At 39.8% G+C, this 18,252-nt stretch overlaps 2 protein-coding genes and 2 long non-coding RNA genes across 10 annotated transcripts in view; 3 read left to right on the top strand and 1 right to left on the bottom strand.

Moving 5' to 3' along the window:
* The window catches only part of SYNCRIP (synaptotagmin binding cytoplasmic RNA interacting protein), a 26,492-nt gene extending 23,397 nt beyond the window's left edge, over positions 1-3,095 (top strand). For 2 of the 5 annotated variants that reach the window (XM_075087225.1, XM_075087223.1), the window contains exon 12: positions 344-3,095. In XM_075087225.1, the coding sequence (XP_074943326.1) occupies positions 344-385 (42 nt within the window). In that variant the 3' untranslated portion in view covers positions 386-3,095. The remainder of the gene's footprint in view (positions 1-343) is intronic. The other 3 variants (XR_012659572.1, XM_075087226.1, XM_075087224.1) reach the window with 3 other exon arrangements.
* A 4,069-nt stretch (positions 3,096-7,164) lies between these two features.
* LOC142054528 (uncharacterized) lies at positions 7,165-17,258 on the top strand. 2 transcript variants are annotated; one of them, XR_012659574.1, is made up of 4 exons: positions 7,165-8,920; positions 10,171-10,296; positions 11,522-11,708; positions 15,733-17,258. It is a non-coding gene; the product is annotated as an uncharacterized LOC142054528 (long non-coding RNA). The 2 variants fall into 2 exon arrangements; XR_012659573.1 differs by having other exon boundaries at positions 8,787-8,920; positions 11,569-11,708.
* Positions 15,120-18,022, bottom strand: LOC142054529 (uncharacterized). The gene is made up of 3 exons (XR_012659575.1): positions 17,916-18,022; positions 16,788-16,898; positions 15,120-16,128 (listed from the first exon to the last, which is right to left on the bottom strand). It is a non-coding gene; the product is annotated as an uncharacterized LOC142054529 (long non-coding RNA).
* Positions 18,015-18,252, top strand: part of SNX14 (sorting nexin 14) — a 60,752-nt gene continuing 60,514 nt past the window's right edge. For both annotated transcript variants that reach the window (XM_075087220.1, XM_075087219.1), the window contains exon 1: positions 18,015-18,232. In XM_075087220.1, the coding sequence (XP_074943321.1) occupies positions 18,093-18,232 (140 nt within the window). In that variant the 5' untranslated portion in view covers positions 18,015-18,092. The remainder of the gene's footprint in view (positions 18,233-18,252) is intronic.

Raw genomic sequence — 18,252 nt, 5'->3', positions numbered from 1 at the left:
TTCAATTTTCAACATGTTTTCATGATGACTATAGCCACTAAGTTTTATATTACTGTTATTGGGAATTTTCTATAATGTAAAGTTGTTTGTGACTCAGTGCGCAAAACTTTAGCTGGTGATACAAGGTTTAAAGCTTAACTTTTTAAATAAAATCAGTTTGTGACAAAGTGGTAAAACACCCATAGCAAAATTCCAAAGTTAGTGGCAATCAGAAGGCAAAAACGTTCTTGTCTAGTAGTTTTTATTTTAAAATAATTCATTTTGCTAAGATTTTATGTTAACAAATGTACAGACCAGAGTTTAAAATGATTTATCTAATTGATTCCTTTTGTTACCTGGCTAGCAGGGAAAAGGGGTCGAGGCCGGTCCTGACCTGTTACAATGAAGACTGACTTGCTATGTGGGATTACACCAGAAGCTTGCAGTGGAGTAATGGTAAGGATATCAAGCAACCTTAAGTATCTCAGCTGTATAGGAGCATATTCTGTTGCAAAAGACCTTCCTGCGAAGATCATGGATTCAAATATGGGACATTTGAACTAATACTTGGACTTTGAAATGAATTTCTTTAACAGTTTTCTCTGCAGTGCAAGTTATTAAACTAAAGCTACTCTATTTCCCCAATGTGTTCAACAAAATCCTTAACGTCTAGCATGGTATCTTAATAAAGAATAAAGTCGTTCTTTTAAAAAATCTGCTTTAAGTAGATTTTTCCCCCAAGTTTTCTTAGTTAAGGATTCCAAAAGTGGTATTCACAAATTCTTGCATTTAAATTTTTATTGCAGTGGTGTAGATGAATACCATCATTGGTATCCTTAAATTTTATTTCTGCTCATGAAGGTTAATCATGATTGTCTATATAGTAATCACGTATGAATTGTGTTCAGATACAGCAGTTTCAGGTGTAATCATCAGAGCTGGTTAGTCAGGCATTCCAGATAGTGGTTCTTTTCAGAACCTTTTTTAAAGGGTTGGTTAACTACCTCAGTAGCAGAGGATTGAACTATACCCTGTCTGTACTGTACATAGAAAATCTTTGTAGATAAAAGCAAGGCTTGTTTAATATGATATGAGGGTAAGATTATAATATACCAAATGTAACATTCTTAGTTGCCTTTAGTTCCAGAGGCTTTGTAAGACTTCCTCATGACCATCATAACAGGCCTTGCTTTTGTCGTATTTTGTGGCTGAAAAAGCAGCCTTGCTTCTTCAGATATTGTAGTTATTTGGATGTATAATAGTTTAGCAAGATGTTACTTTTGTAAGACATCAGATGTTCAAAAAAAGTGCATCAGCAACTTGTACTAAATACTGCAGTGTCCCTTTATAAAAGGTCAGACTAAAACTGACAACTGTACAGTGAAGCCTGACATTTGGATATTTTGAAGTTTTTCATAAATCATAGAATAGTATATGGCTGTAGTTTAGCTTTTTAGGTAAAAGGTATGTTTTCATTAGTGCATTTCTTATTGCTGATCACTGTAAAAACGTGTGGATCAGCTTTCCATTTCTCTTACGCAGATCATGATAACCTGTAGAGTAGAGTAGAGTACAATCATTTGTGCTATGTTTTTAATTTTCTAAAGCACCTTGATGACAGTGAGTGTTCAGTGGTGAAGCATCCTCTATTGAACCACCCCTAGAAAAGACAAAAACAAAAGAACCTTGCCAAGTCCAACTTCATATAGGTAAAAGGTAGATAAAATTGTGACTGACTTCGGACTCGGCATAAAGAGCTTCCCTTAACCCCCTGCCCAAAGGGATACTGCAGTTATACTACATACCCATAGGCACCACAATGAAAATTGAAGCTTATACCTAATTAAGGTTTTATACACACCAGTTCCCCCAGTAAATGCAAATTTTAACAAAATTAGACATGTCATATGTTGAAAATGCTCATGGCAAACAATCATTTTGCATTCCTGCAAATAAAATTGTTTTATACTGTAAGCTGGAGGCGAGTGTAACTTATTTTTGTAATAAAGTTTTTATTTTTTTTATGTGTCATTAATATAAATGTGTGTTAGTACAGAGATCTTCTGGTTAAAAACTTAGAATCGCACACATTTCAGTATGTTTACTTGTATTTACATAACTTTTAGAATAGTGGTTGCCAATAGCCTGTATGTTTCACATTAATTGATTTTTTTTTTGTTATCTTAATAAACCATTTTAGTATGTTGTATGTCAATTACTGGGATAGCTGGGACATGAAGTGTAATTTAAAATTGTCAAGTATTCATTGGAATATGTAAATGTGCCTTGCCAGTTTTGAACTTTAAAAGTAAGTGACTGATGGTGAAATGAATAGTCAATGCGTAAGAGACATTTGCTACCAGTTTCATATACTGCCCTTGCTAAAGAAAAGTTACTTTTTTCCTCAGATTTGAGCATAAAAGTATACGGTTGCGTTAGCTTCTGAATTTTCAAATCTAGCGATAGAATATTAGGCTTATGGAAAGTGGGTTTGCTAATTGTAGCCTTAAGTATAATTTTGAATTTCAATGTAATCCTTGGTGCTGGCGTTCCCAGTGCCAAGGAGTTTAAATGCTCCCTTCAAAGAGGTTGCCATGCCTACTGGCACTTTTACTGTCATATGGTTTTATAAGGAACACTGTCAAGATGTGGAAACCAATTTTGAACTTGCGATAAAATGAAAACACTGGGGGCCGTAGGAGAGGGGAAGTCCTCAGATTTCTTAATCTTCAAATCTCTCCATTGCTGAAAAACTGAAACCACTTGTGGGATCACAAGTGCTAATGACTAGTTCTTAGTCTGGAAATATGTCGGGGGGGATAATATATTTATGGAATTATAACAGTTGATGGGAGTGCATAAAAACATTGCTAGTAAGGCACTACACTGTGTTGAAATTGTGGATCATATCCTTAATTTCAACTCTGATAAAAGCGTGGGGGACTATTGTTAAAATTTTTGTTTTAAAAAGAAAAGGCAAAATTGACAGGAAAGTTTTTAATGGAATGTAAGCAATGGTGAGTGAGCAAAATATCAAGATCTTGACAGTGTTCCCTCTAATTATGAACTCAAGCCATTATAACTTTTAAAATTAAATATGATTTGCACTGTTCTGATATTGGTGCAGTTTTTTAGCAAAATTATCAGAAAACTAAATTGCATGTGGTGATTAATATTGTGGAAAAAAACTAAAATCAAAAAAATGTTACTTTCAAAGCTTTAAATTTGATTGTGTAAAGAAAAACAGTTCCTTACTAAGTGGAAATACTGGTGAGAATGGGCAAGTGCATATATAAAACATCGGTTTGGTTGCACTTGGGTGTTGGTAAACTCGAAATGTTCTACAGCAATAATGCATCTGGTACCGGGTGCTCTGGTGATAAATGGACATATGACACACAGTTCTCTTTGGCATGTTGAAGGCAAGTGTTGGCTTAATGTATTATGCTGCCTCTGCTTATTCTCATAGGAGGCTTTCTTTACTGAACACCTGCAAAGGTTTGAGTATAAGCTAGCATAGTTCCACATTGGTTTGTAATGTGTTCCTAAATTTGAAGTCTAGTTGAGTTTAATAAGAAATTGGAAACTACTGCTGCTGCTTAACACTTCTGGTTTATAAACACTCCAATACACAGCTTTTAAAAGTATGCTCCCGTTTTAACATTAATTTTCGTTCGAAGGGTTTCATATAGGACATACAGCTGTATTTTTTTTTTATTTTTTTTTTTTTTTTAAAGATGTGTTACAATCCAGAACTTAAGTCTGTGTTTTTAGTGTTTGGAGGAAGGCTGTTATTAGATACTAAGACCATTTTCTGAATTTCTGCATTGTACAACTCTTATCTAAATACTGTCTTAAAATCTAAAACAAGGTATATTAATTCCGCTGTTGTTTGGGGTGGGTGGATGACATAGTGTAAAATAAACTTAGCCTCCTCTGAAGGTAGGATTCCCAACTTAATATTTCAGGATAGGAATGTTATATGTGGCTGCAACTTTTTTTTTCCCTTGTGCCTTTGATAATTCTTCAGAGGCTTAACTTTTCTGGTCAGCGCAGCAGTCATTTTGATGCTTCCATACATCAGTGAGGGGAGACTTTTTTTTTTTTAAATAAAACTGGAAGGCAACATGGACATAAACACATAACATTTTCTGAAAAGAGTGTGTTCAAATTGATAGAACCCACAAAATTAAGACTGTTATTCCTTCACTTGTATTAGTGGACACTTAGTGGGAAATGTTAATTGTTTAAAATGGAATAGCAAGTTTTGGAAGTAGGCAATAAACTTTATAATGTACTGTTCTGAAAATTGAAATCTGTAAACTTGGAGCTTGAGTTTGTTGTTCATAGCCTGAAGCTTATGAATCCCAACTTCATGACTAGCTGCGATGGACTTAAAAGACTGTCTTTGCAGAGTGTCTTGCTGAATTAATTCCAGCACATGACATCTCTTGGCTGGAGCCAGCTAGTTGCGTGCGTTGGGCAGGGGAGACACCAGATTGTACTTTGTCTTCTGTTCTGTCAGGTGAAAACGGTATGTGGCAAGAGGAGAGGAAGTCAGGCTTGCAGATTCCTTGAGCCTTAATGTGGGTAGTGGGGGGAGAAGGAATAAAAATTATTACTTCTTACTTCACAGTGATCTAGTACAAACAAACATAAAGCTTCCTAGAAGCTCTGTTGTTCAACTTTTTTTCTGGGAGAATGACTTTCACATAGTCATCTGGTCAACGCTTTGCAAGCGTTTAATTATACATCTATTATAAAATCCACAGGATGAGAGAGTGACTTTGGTGCTCCTTTGCCTTGGTTGTTGCAGCAGAGAGATAGGTTGAAGAGTGCCACTAAGATTCGCTTGTTAGTTTTCTTGGAATTTGGAGAGAGGGATGACTGTCTCATGTAATGAGATCTTCTTCTTGCCAACTGGTTACTAGTTTTTTCCATGAACGTACATATTTTTAAATGGCCAGCTCTCAAGTAGTTGCTGCACAGCTGAGCTCATCTGGGAACACTGGGTTACATTGGTTATTTAAAGCTATCTTCAAGAACGCTGCTTTAGATGGTCAGATTTTCAGGTACATGGTAAAAGCTTTTTTTTTTTTAAATTAAAAAAAAGCATCTGTGACAGTCTAGAAAACACAGTCATAGTATGTAGATAATAGGGTAATTACATACAGCTTGAATATTTACAGTTTGAATCACAAGATACACTTCGGTTCCAAGAGTTGTTTCATTCCTGAGTGTTCATGAAACTTGGTGTCTACTCCAGAGCCGACACTTACTTTCTGACAGTCATTTAGGTAAAACTTGCAGTGTCAGAAATCTGGATTTCCTCTAGTCTGAGAACGATATATTTGCATAATTAATGGCAACAGTTCACTGTGTCTGTTGCACAGTTAGTGTGGCGATAGTTTTACTTGTTTTGGTCACATGTAGAAAAGAGATTGAATTTTAGCGCTTATTTTTTTTGAGCTCAGGAAGTTACGAAATGCATTCTTAGTTCTGCTACGCAGCCAGTAGAATAGCCTATGCCATTTGACTGCACAGAAGATAACGGTAAGTAAAAATAGACATTCTAGTATGACTTGCAGTACCTAAAATCTAACTTCAGTAGACTGTTTGACTCATCTGCTGTTATTAGGGAGGATGTGGGTTTTAATCTCGTCAATTTTAGTGTGCCCACTTCAGTGCAAAGTGAATGTTGTGTAAGCTGATACTATTTAATGCTAAAGACTTCACATCTAAAAATCTCTGAAATGCTTTGTAGATCATTCGGTGTGAATTTTTAAACTGATGGGTTAGCTATCATAGTAGTTTAAGGGATTTTCCATGAACACAGTCAGTCAATGAAAGCGAGGAACCGAATATATCGGGTACTGGGTTCCTGGCTCCAAGTGTAGCATAACCAGTGTTGTTCTGCTATCTATAGTAACATTTTTCTGATATTTTTTTTTTCCTCATTAGTGGAGTGAAGAATGCACCTAATTGTGTCACTAGTGGTGGTTATTTAAAAACTACGTGACTAAACATGGCTAATTTGGGATTAAAAAGCTTCCTCTGAGAACTCAACAAAGGCAATTTTATAGATAACCCATTAGTGAATTAGGGCTTTTTTAAGGTGCAATTTCAGCATACTTAAGAATGAAGCTCTGTATTAGAAAATACTGGTGAGAGCTAGTGTAAAATAAATGATATTTTCATAATGCAGATGTATCATAATAGGAGGGTGATTTTAATCTCACGTTTACAGCATTTGCAATGACAGATAAAAATACTTAGTCCCTGCATCTGGAAAAGCTGAGGTGACTATTAAAGGACTGATCCTGTTTCAGATTGTGGCCAAAGGCTTCCATCAGATAGTTCAATGAAACCTTTTTTCTTCCACTGCAAACAGTTGTTATAACAAGCTAACCTGTTTCCAATCCACAGTTTTCAACAGAATTTTTGAGTTTTGGTTATGTGCTTAAATTGATCTTTTGAGTAGAAGACAAACCTCCAGTGACAATCGCTGGTGTGTATGTGAGTAGTACTTGAACCAAGAAGTGACCAATACGTAACTTTGACCTAAACCAGTCTAGTGAAACTGTCCTTTATTCATATTACCTAGACTTTTACAGAAGTAGGTTAGTTTACACTTGCTTTTGAATTCGTGGGATGCTTAAAAGCGACCTTGAAGAAGACCACAGCATGCATATTCTTAAAAGCTGTCAAAATTTGCAAATGAAGACATAAGCTGCAGGTTTCATGCTAATGAAATTGAATTTAAAGGGGGGCGGAAAACGTGTCTTCTCTCACTGGAAGTCCTGAAGGTACCACAAGCTTTTAGGTGGCTTTAAGCTTTAGCAGTGAGTACAGTGGAAGCTGGATTAATGTAGTTGAGGAATCTTTGTTGCCTTGCTCTGCTATGTTTTCATAATGCTAACACAACCTCTCAGAAAATTCTTTAAAAAAAAAAATCCCATTATGGGATGAACTCCAGTGACATTTATCTTCCAGTTAAGAAGGATCCAGAAGGGCTTAAATCCATTGGATTTGAAGTAACTTCCATGTGTGTGCGCGTGCGTGGTGTTTGCAACTTGGTTTTGCATAGAAGTGATCTTACCATGGGAACGGTGTAATAAATGGCATTTTGCATTTTTTAAATGGCATACTAATTTGAAATCGATAGAGTTCAGTTTGTTGATCTTCTGAGCCGTTCAGGTGGTCATGTTTCTATCCAAGCAAATGATCTTAATATTTGTGTTGTATGAACTGATCAGTCAGTCTCAGACCCAGTAGTTGCTTCTTTGAGGTAGCCAGTCTCTTCTTAGGTTAACTGTTGAAATCGGCACAGATTTCTAATAGGAAGTAGAGAGTTTTGTTTTCTTAGTAGTAGTAACTAAACTTTCACAGTTCATTGCCCTCAGTGTAGCATTTCTAAGGAGAACTGCTTTCATTGAGTAATGGGTGAGGAGGAGCGTACATATCGATGGTGAAAAAGCAGTGCCGGCTAAGCTTTTGGGAAGTGATGCCTCCCATCTTGTAATGCGTTAAGGTGTACTTGCCACGGGGGTGCAAATGGAATTTGGGTAGATCAGGTAGTGGTCATGTCTCAGCAAGGTTAGCTCAAACTGCCTTCGATGATCGCCTACGCTAAAGCAGTTTATCTGGTGCTGAAGGATGATAAAGTGCTTCTGTAGTTTTACTGCAGTAAAGAACAACTGGGATAGTAACTGCAGTAAGCTGCAGGTAGGTGACGATCCACTCTGATTTTTCTAGTCTCTGGAAGAACAACACACAGTCGTGCATAATATGTTTTAAGCATCTCTTGAGTTTCTAAGTCCTTTTGATGCAGTCTTTTTCTACTTCAATGGATGGAGATGAAAACATGTAAGGTTCAAATTCTGTATGCATTTTAAAGATAAAAGTACGTTAACTTAGCGGTTCTGGTTTTGAAATCAGATGGCTGGGTGTAGTTAGAGCCCAGTAATCAGGGCTCTAACTTTTGACTCTGAAGAAAGGCCCTGCTATTAAATAGAGATTCAGTCTATCTTAGAATCCCTGTATCTAGCAAAAATGCATATATTGGAAAAAAAAACCTCCGCCCCCGCACCCCCACCCCCATTTACCAAAAGGTGTTTAGGAAAGGACTGGAATATGCAATATTTCCGATGGGCATGCAGGTTAAATAGGTGATGGGCGTTGAATTCTTAGATATGGGGCAAGTGAGATTAAGGTAAATACCTTGGAACTTCTGCCTCTCGGTCACATGTTAAAAATGATGTAGAGGCATCTCAGGTTTCACAAATAAGCTAAAATAGTGTTTAAAGTTCAGCTTCAAAAAGAACAGACATGTCTTGACTCTGATATTGTGACGGGCAAAAAGTGTCCCTGTGAAAATGAAAACTTACAGGGTGTTCTGTAAATACCTTTGTTTTTTCTAAAGCAGTGATGACAACCAGGGAAGTTCCTCTTCAGAGGAATGCAAAGGAGTATATTTGCCTTGTATTTAAAAGTTTGACCTAGGAGTGATAGAATCACAAACATTCCCCACTTAGTAGAGCTGTTAACAAAGCATATTCGTGTTTGCTCCCTGAGAAAACATAAGGTGATGGAACAGTTGGGAAATGAAATCGTCTACCTGTGGGCACAAGATGGCCATCAAATGTGCCCGAACTACACTACTGGCAAGTTTTATAGTCTAGGGTTAAAGGCAAAATAGCCAGGGAGACAACCTGGGAAACTACAACGTAGAACAACTTCATTTAGCTGTGTTGCAGCTGTGTAGGATCTTGCCTGCTATTAATCAGTCTATCCTTTTCCTGTGAAAGGTAAGCACACTCTAAGCCAGGCACCATCTAGCAGCCACAGCGCGATGTGAAGGGAATGTCAGGTGATGGATCTTGCCCAGATTCAAACATCAGGTCGAAAGCAGACACAGGGTCCTTGGATTACATGTCAAAAGGTAAGAAGATTCTGTCCTGGCTGTTATAATCATCAGGGCCACTTTATCTGGGTAGAAATTTCAGAAGAAAATTGTCTGGAAGTATCCTTAAGGGAGGAGGTTTTGAACACAGCAAAATACAAAAATGGTCAAAAACCCTTGCTACTGTGCCTCATGCTGCTATTTCAGATGCCCTGTTCTGAGGGGTGAATGGTATCCTAGAGCTAGTGGTTGTAAACCTGCTGAAGTGATAAACTAATAGTCTCAGCCCTAGGGGAGCAAGAGCCATTCTTGAATATCTGATACACATGTTCCAAAGATGGACCTTTTTTTCAGTATAGGTGAGGAGTTCTTCCATCTATTTTTACTGGTATAACGTGTTACTCCCTGCCCTTCATAATCCCTTTAAGGGTGGACAGAGGTAGGGTAATTGAGAAAAACTGCTTTTAATAGGGCCTGATGATGCCTCCTGATTGAGTGATGCTTGAGGGAATGAAGTGTTCATAGCAAAGCTTGCATGTAAATTCTAGATTTGAGTATTTCTTAATGCAGGGGACAAAGTGAGAATAGGTGTTCTGCTTGTCAAGCTGGGGTGAATCAGTGCCAAATCAGCAGCCCCTCTGCAGGTTTCAAATTCCGAATGGGCCCAAATTGCTCCCAAGTACACCAGCTTCCTGTACAGAGTTGCATTTGTTCCTAGAAAAGCATGCAATACATGCCCAGCAGTCTGAGAGAAGTGGCTAATTGTTTCTTGGGACCAGGCCAGGACTAATTCATTAAAGACCTGGTGGTACAGGTAGTCCAAATAGGTGTGTTCTACACTGGAGGTGGTTTTTGTGTGCTCGGAAAGGGAGGTACTTAAAATGAACAGTATGTTATTGGAAACGGACATCTGGGACCTCGAGAGATAAGAAAAAGAACCAGTATGAAGGTTGCTGAACATTGTCTGAAGATGTTCAGTTTCCTCAAGTCCAGGCTAGAGCTTACATGTCTTAATACAAGAAAATACACTTTCTTAATATACAAGAGGAGTTTTATTCTAAGACTGTCAAACGCAAAAGCCTGTATCAGATCATAAGGTAGGAGAAGACCGAAAAAGGAATGAGGTAAGGTAGCGTACACTTGCTCAATTTTAGTTTGCCTGGATATCCTCTCCTGAGGATCAGGCATAGGTAAGGCTTTTTATCTTGTTCATCAGCACTCAAGGTACACAGAAGCGTTTGTTTTCATGGACAGCTTTCAGTGGGGAAAAGTTGTCATTTTCTCTGCAGGTGAGCACAGTGAGCAGCATCTCTGAAGACTCAATGGGAGACGGGAACGTTGATGACTGTAGAAGTAACGCGAAGTGAGCATCCGGTGGAGATCGGTGCATGTTCTAAGTTCTTGGTGAAATTCAGGTGAGCAGCTTTGAACTAAGACACCTTGGACTAAATGCACTAACTTCATGTCTCCTTACTGCCAAAACTGCTCCTCCAGATAATTCATGATTTCAGTTTTCCTTTCTTTTGCTTGCTTTTAACTATTGCCCTTGGGCTTCAGGCAAGACGAGTCATTACTGTACAGGTAGCTTGACTTTTCCTCCAGACCTAACAAACAAGGTGGAAATGGAGAAGGGAGCACAACTGGGCATTGGTCCCCACCATTGCGGTCCAGGAGAACACCAGATACGTGAGCTTTTCAGACTTGAGACTGACTGGTATTCCAAGTTCCCTGACCATAATATATCCCTGAAACAACACCGGATGTAGACAATATACCACAGTGTGGTGATAGGTTAGTACTTGATCTACAGCTGAATGGTCATCAGTGGAGAACTACTTGTCCTGGATAAATAATGGTTATGAGACTCATGAGTGGGCTGCCAAGATTCTGGATGGTATTAGAGAATCCTTTCTCCATTTTGATACCTTCTGAAGCAAAACCTCCTTTCTGAAGGAAAAACAAATTTCTTCCCTCTTGCATCTGAACTGCACTGACCCAGCTTGAGGTCTGTCTGAAGCCTTCCAGTTCTGTGTGTGGTGTTACAAGCTGTCTTACGTGCTCTGTTGAAATCCCAAAGACCTCAATTCTCACTTGTAATTTCTGAGGGGGGAGGTGGGGAGTACTACAAACTGGGCCTACAGAGAATACTCCAAACTCAAGATTACACTGGAGGACTTACAGCTTCTTAAGGGGAAGAAAATGTTATTCCTTACAGTTTGATATGAAGGATGCTATGCTGATGTTCATACTAAAATGCCCCTTTATTTATATACAGACTTTAAAATATGTATGTGTCTGTGAAAGAGGAAAAACTTAATGTCTAGCATTTTAAACCATTTCTGCTTTTGTAGAAAAACAAAGATAAGCCAGGTAGTTTACATAGCAGCAGATCATTCAGTCATAAATCAGAAATTGATTTAGGAAGTTTTAGAATAAATTCAGTGTTAATAATAGTCCCCCCCTACAGTATGAGACCGTACTAGCTCCAATGCCTTTCCTAGCTAGAATACTAGTTACTTAAATAAAACAGAAAATGAAAAGAAAAGCAAAACTTCAAGTAACGGAGTTGTGCAGAAATTAGCTGTGTCTTCCAAACAGTCCTCGTTTCTTGAGTTCACCATTTGTCCCTTTTCCAAACAGCTCAAAGTCCTCTCACCTGCCTAAGCATGCACTCTCCCTCCCCAAAGGACACTTTAGGGAAAACCACCCTGCAAGTGGCAAGTGTGCACCATAACCAGGAACTGCATTTGCAGAACATCTGGAGGAATCGCAAGTAACTGTTCTTCGCTGCTCCAGAAGACACACCGTGGCTTTCTGTCCTGCCAAGGTACGTCTGCTGACAGGCCTGTGGAGGGACTGTCTGCTGCTACAGAAGCACCATTAATGCCAGTGCTAGAGGTGAAGTGGTATATAATAATTGATCACTTTTTTATTAAGTATGCCAGCATTTTGGGGGACAAAAAGGTCTGGCATACCTTCAGGAGGTTGGGCAGCTGTCTGATAAAGACAGCATTGATGAGCTATGAATTGTAAACAAGCCTGGCCTTGCAGAGCTTGGTACTGAGCCCTACTTCTTAAATTCTCATTGTGAAACTATCATATTCCTCTTGTAGTGGAACTTTACCGTGGACCCATATACTCAAGTTATACCACAACATGAGCAATACAGGCAAGCTGCCCATGTGGTTTTTTTTCAGAAAGCCTCAAAAGAGCTTTCTGAAAGTTGTTTTCAGAAAGCCTCAAAACTTATCCTTTCGTATGAGGAGGAACATCCCCCTGTTCAGGCTCTATTCCTAAGTGCTCTTGTGCATTGTGCCTGTTGGCATAAATCAGATATTTTTTTTTTGCTTTTGTTGTATATTCAATATTCTTGCTAGGGAAACATAACATTTCCATCCCATTGCTTTTTCTCTTGAACCATTCTGAAAACGCCTGGTTTTGCTGTACGTCATTTAAATGGAGGAAAATGTCCAATTGATGCCATACATCCTCAGCCAGCAAACGGTTAACAAAACAATATCCTGGTTATGCAGCTGGGTTCTATAACAATTCCTGTGAAGTGTTTGATGGAAGACTTAACTGAAGCACAAATAACTTTTTGAGGGTGATAATTAACATTGTTTAACTCTTACCCTATACTGCTTTCACATACTTCATGTTGTCAGAGAAACCGGTTGCTCAAACTAAAAATATCTGACCTGACAAAAACACTCAAGGCATTTACTGCTCCATCCACAGAAGCTAAAGCAACGGGCTTCAGGATGCCAGCTTGCCAGGCTCCAAAAAACTCCCCCAGCTCTCATCACTACCTCTGAGTTTACATGATCGTTATCAGTACACACAATGGACACATCAGTATCTGTATAAAGCTTTCTCTTATACAAGCTGGCTTACAACAGCAGCCTTTAGTTAAAATTAGTCTCTTCTCCACTTTTGACAAGATCTGCGTGTTAATTCGAACTTCTTGAGTATGAGAAGATTTTACGTTGAGGGTTTTTCCCACTGTTTTTCTTCTAAGGAGTTAAAAAATAATCCATCAAAAACTAGAGTTGTGTCCAAATGAGGAAAAAAGGATCATAAATCTTCATAGGCTAAAATGTTAAAATACACTGAGGTGGGGCAACATGTAGTTATGGAACTACTTAAGAAGATACTAGTTCTACTAATAAAAATTATTTCTAATGCTATTTTGTTGAACAGTTTTGTTCCCCCTGTTGCAGCCTGTCCCTGCTCCAGCACTACAAACAGAGGGGATAATAAGATTGGGAAAGGATAGGGAGAACAACAGAGATGATAAAAGGTACAAAAGTACCTTTCTGTCATGTGAAGAACAACTCAATGGGGCAGGAGTCTTTATTTTGGAAAAGGCAGTTTGCTCAGGTGGCCATGGTATTTTGATAAAAGTATAAGCAGCAATTGTGCTGAGTAGGGAACGATTTTTTACCATCTCTTTTGAAATACTAAATGAAACACATGAATGTTTGGAGAGCTGTATCTTCACTGACACAAGTGTAACTCCTTGCTGTGTGATTTTTGTGCATGTTAAAGTACATGTCTATTCAAAAAGGAACTTGAACCTTAGGGAAAAAAAAGTCTTTCTCAAGATATCTGCAAGATAAAGAATGTTCCAGGAAAGCATTATTATATTCTTGTTCTGCTGCTGCAACTTTTTCCTAGGTATGTACCCCCTGATGGCCATCATCACAAACAAGATGCTCACCTAGTTGAACCTTTGCTGATTGAATATAGCTGTTCTACAAATCCATCAAGTATCTGTGATGAAAAACTTGCTCTAGCTTTAAATTCTCCAGGTCTCATTGTAGTTACGAGGCATAGGTGCTGCAACACTTTGCAGTGATTTAACATAAACATGTGATCTTACAAGGATTTTCTTGACATTTTTTAATTCAGCTGAAATAAGGGAACATGGTTCAAGTTCCTCCTCAAACTCCCTACTTAAAAATTTCCCCCATGGACCTCAAAGTTGGTCAGTGGAAACTCCCTTCAGTACCTGACATAGCTATTTTCACAAAGAGCATATCCAGAACAGGGTTTTCCTTATCCCCATAGTAAGTAAACAGCTTAATTTTTATTTAGATCGAGCTCTTAAGTATGTTCTATGGCATTGTTTTAACTATTTGCATTGGTAGAGCTCCTTATTTCTTTCACAAACTTTTTCTTACAAATTTTTAACATCTAGCTATCATTTTTTTTTTCATTCCTCTCTGATCAGCCTAGGTTTTTGAAAGGAATTCATGTTTTCCAGATCTTCCCCCTGCACGTACTGACCAATTCAGCTACCTCACTTAATACTAGATTAAGGTGCACATCCAGAGAGCTTATCTTTCGCTCAGGGGAACTAATACAAAATTTCCATAGACCATACCTTTGCCGAATGTTGCCACAAAGCTAATACTCATTTCTTGAAGCATTTTTCCAATGTCTCCTGTATAGGTCTAGTGCTTCTCTTTATGCATGTTCCTTAACAGTGGTCTTTGCCTTTTTTTTTTTTTTTGGTTAAAATTTGCAGGCCTCTCTTTCTTACTGTCTGTAGTCATCTTCTACACCCACCTTGCAACTTTTTGCTCTATTTAATGTCCCATAAACTGTAGTTTATGACAGGACAAATTATTTTCATCTCTAAATTCTCTCCAGTATCTAGTCTGTGAAAGAATGTATTCAGAAAAATCCTTTTCATGTAAACCATTTGAAGAAGAGCTCTGCATCTTTACTGGTGTTGCTGTGATCCTTCTTACTTTCTTGCTGAGAGTTACAAGTTCCTCAAGGCAAAACTGCCGCTAGCACATTGCCATTTCTTTTCTTCCCAACGGTACACTTTTCCAAATGGACCTTGCTTGTCCCAGAGAAATTCTAACACCTTCAGCGCTCCTCAGCACCCCTTTGTTTGCACAGCGTTTTGTTTACCAAAGTGCTAGTAATTATCACACTACCCAAATGAAAGCAGAAATGTGTATCGAATGGTCTGCCTCTGCTCTCCCACAAAGTTTGAGTGTTCTTTCAATACAGAAAGGTCAAGAAGCATTACTAAATGTCAATTTTCATCTTGTTTTTTTTGCATACAACTGAATTATCTGAATTCAGACTGAAACCAGTAATTGTTGATGAATGCCCTTTAAGTTTTGAAGTCAAGTCTGAAGTGCTTACTAACTATAATTGTCTTGGGATCTGTGTCACCCACTTCAGTTTCACTTTTTTATTTAAGCTTAGCTATTTTCTAAATATTTCAAATAGATTTTCTCTACAGTTTTCTGCTAAATGGCTGAGGTTAAAGGTTAATCTGAAGCCTTCAATTTAAACTTCAGGAAAGGGCCCATAAGAATTATCAGGGACTTGTGGGGAATAATTTATAAAGGCAAATTAATTCCTTGTTGGGTAAATAGGAAAGATTACATTATTTAAGTTAGCCTGGACTCCTCCATCCTTGAGAAAGATAAATATGTAATGCTTTGAAAATGAGAGATTATAGACTTTTTTTAGATACTAGAAAGCAAATGCAGACTTACAGAGTAAATTAAATGCAATCAGCTGGTGAGAATCTGTGTATTTATGGTTCACTGTCTGGTTTATTAAAACAAGCAAGTTTGGGGTTTTTTTAAGCTAAAAAAGCACTTGGGTAAATAGAATCTCAGCCCTATAACTGATAATCAGCCAGCAACTGTAGTTTTAGATTTTATGTTGAAAAATCTACACTAATACATTTTTGAATGCTAGAATATGCAGTCTTCTGTTGCTATTAAAAAAAATGGAGAACTGACTCCAAAAGAAGACTTGAATGATCAGTGAAAGATCCTTCTATGTTTTAAATATTAAAATAAAATCTGGCTTTCCAGAATCACCCAGTCGGGGCCATGTTGCTTCAGAGCCCATCTCCAGGTGCATGTTTTCCCCCTCCGTTGTCAGTTAACCAGCGGATCTTCCTAAGAGCTTACATGAAGAAAGACTTGCTATTGCTGCGGAATGGATCAAGTTCTTATTTCTCACATCAAATCAACAGAATTTCAAAAAGCCTTGGTGTTGTATTTCACTTTTTGTTTTTCCATACTTTATTTTGTTGGAAAACAAACCTCAGCTGTGTCTTTCTGTGTCGCAGAACAATCCGAGTAGTCATAGGGGCAAGTGTTCCAGAGGGTGATGTGCAATGCTAAGACTGCTGTCTCTGGCACGGCTGAGTGAGCAGGAATGGGGTAAAGCAGGTTGTTGTAGTGTCTGGCCAGTGGACCTGAAGTCTGTGAACTAAAGGAAATAGCACTGCTTCTCAGACGATGAGGTACAATTTGTGCCAAATGTGAGTGTGGCAATTTTACACTAAAGAAACATAACTCTGAAAAATGAAGCTACAAATTAAAGAAACTTTACCCAGAGTAGAGAACACAAATGGAAGAAGTCTAACTTCTGTTCCTGCTGCTTTGCTGGTCAAGTCACTTCCTACATTACAGATATGTGATGCTGTGATCTTTTTATGAAATACTTTAATTACTGATTTTAAAAAGTTGTTATTAAAACACTGCAAAATAAATGACAAAGTCATGCAGTAAAGCTGAGGCTAATGTAAGCAGGTAGTAAAAATGTATCTTCTAAGGAAAATTAATTTCCTCTTAATAGACTATATGGATATTTGCTGTGTGTATGCACCTTATTTGTTGGGTTTTTTTCCTAATAGAAAACACGTGGACTGACATGAAATAATACTGTGCAGATGCTCTTAAGAAATTCAATCTCACCCTGGGCTTTTGCCAAGCTCTCTGAGAAAGGTCAACATACTGAAGTCAAACTGCAGCATTTCAGCTGCCCTAGAGGTCAAGGGAAGTGTTGCATAAAATGACAAACATCTGAGAGAAGAGTCTGAAAGTTATTTTCAGTTTTTGATTTCTAGATATTGACTCACCTTCCAAATACTGACTTTTCCATAACAGTTGTGGGGTTCTCACTGAAGATTTGTAAACATGACTTCTGAACAGAAGTATTTCATCCTTTGCCCAAATGTGCCTGTTTGGGGCTAGTGCAAACGAATATAAAAGACAACAGCCTCTTCTCAAAAGAATGCAAAAATAAAAGCAGGCACTTCTCCTTGAGCAGGACACTTTCACGTATGCAACCCGGAAGCCCTTCTATTGGGAGGATTTCCCAGGAGAAGTTGTTTCAGCACTTTTGTTTTGTCCATTGAACTAATCTTCCCATAACCAGTAGCGTCATTTTAATACAACTTTGAGTTTCCCAAGACTAAATAACTACAGAGTTGCTGAAACCATTCAAGCTCTCTGAAAGCTCGTGACTTATGCTGTACCTGAAGGCATTTATGTGAAGTTGGTTTTGAAGTGTTCTCACTAGCAATAAACTACACTCCAGAATTAGTATATGCTCATGTCTTAACCTTGTATACTTGCTGATGGTGAGGAGGGGTCTGTTACGTTTCCTACCCTGTTATTCTTCTTTACAAGCAAATATGAAGTTTTGAGAGAGGTGTTTATACGGTTGTAGTGCCCCTGTCACTGAACGATTTAGTTCAGTCATCATCTAAATATAGAGCATTTAATCAGATGCGGCGGTTTCTGGCCGCTCGGCGCTGGGAGCCCCTGTTGTCCAGAACCCAAGTATTTATAACTAAGTACGCTTGCTGTCACCAGAGACTTTCTATTTACAGGGCTCAGCGCTGTACGCTGCACAGCAGAGCTCCGAACACCAGCCCAGCGCGCCGCCAGCGGGCTGCTCGGAGGGGCCCTCCGGGAGCTCCCGGATCTGCTCCCCCTCATCCGACCGGGCTCGGCCCTTCCCCGCTCCCCTCGGGGGAGCGGCACCGCGGCCGGCCTTGCCGCCGCTCCTCCCCGCCAGCGACCACCATGCCCCGGCCCCCGCAAACACACCCCTCCCCACCACCCCACCCGGGCCCCGCAGCAAGGCCTCGGCTCCCGCAGGCCTCGGGGCGCCCCAAACCCGCCCACCCCGCTCCGCCCCGGCAGCCCCACCGCGCTCCGGGCCTTTTGGGGGGGGGGGGGCCCGGGGGCGCCTCACCCACCTCCCACCGCTGCCGCCACGCCGGGCTGCCCCCCGCCAACAACATGGCGACTGGCGCCCCGTCGGACGCCGCCGTCACGTGCCCGCCGTCACGTGCCCGCCGGGACCGGAAGCGGCGGGGCTGCCGGGCCGGGCCGGGCTGTGCCGGGTCCCGGCGGCGGCGGTCGGGCTGGCGGGCATGGGCTGGCTGCGGGCCGCCGGGCAGCGGCTGCGGCAGCGGGCGCGGGGCGCCGAGGTGCTGCGGGAGGCCTGCCGGCAGTACCCGCTCTCCTGCTGCCTCCTCCTGGGGCTGGGCGCCGCCACCCTCCTCCTCAACCGGTAACGCGGCCCTGCCCGGC

The sequence above is a fragment of the Phalacrocorax aristotelis genome, chromosome 3, assembly GCF_949628215.1.
Source record: "Phalacrocorax aristotelis chromosome 3, bGulAri2.1, whole genome shotgun sequence".
NCBI lineage: Eukaryota > Metazoa > Chordata > Aves > Suliformes > Phalacrocoracidae > Phalacrocorax > Phalacrocorax aristotelis.
This window is presented reverse-complemented; position numbering and strand designations above follow the sequence as displayed.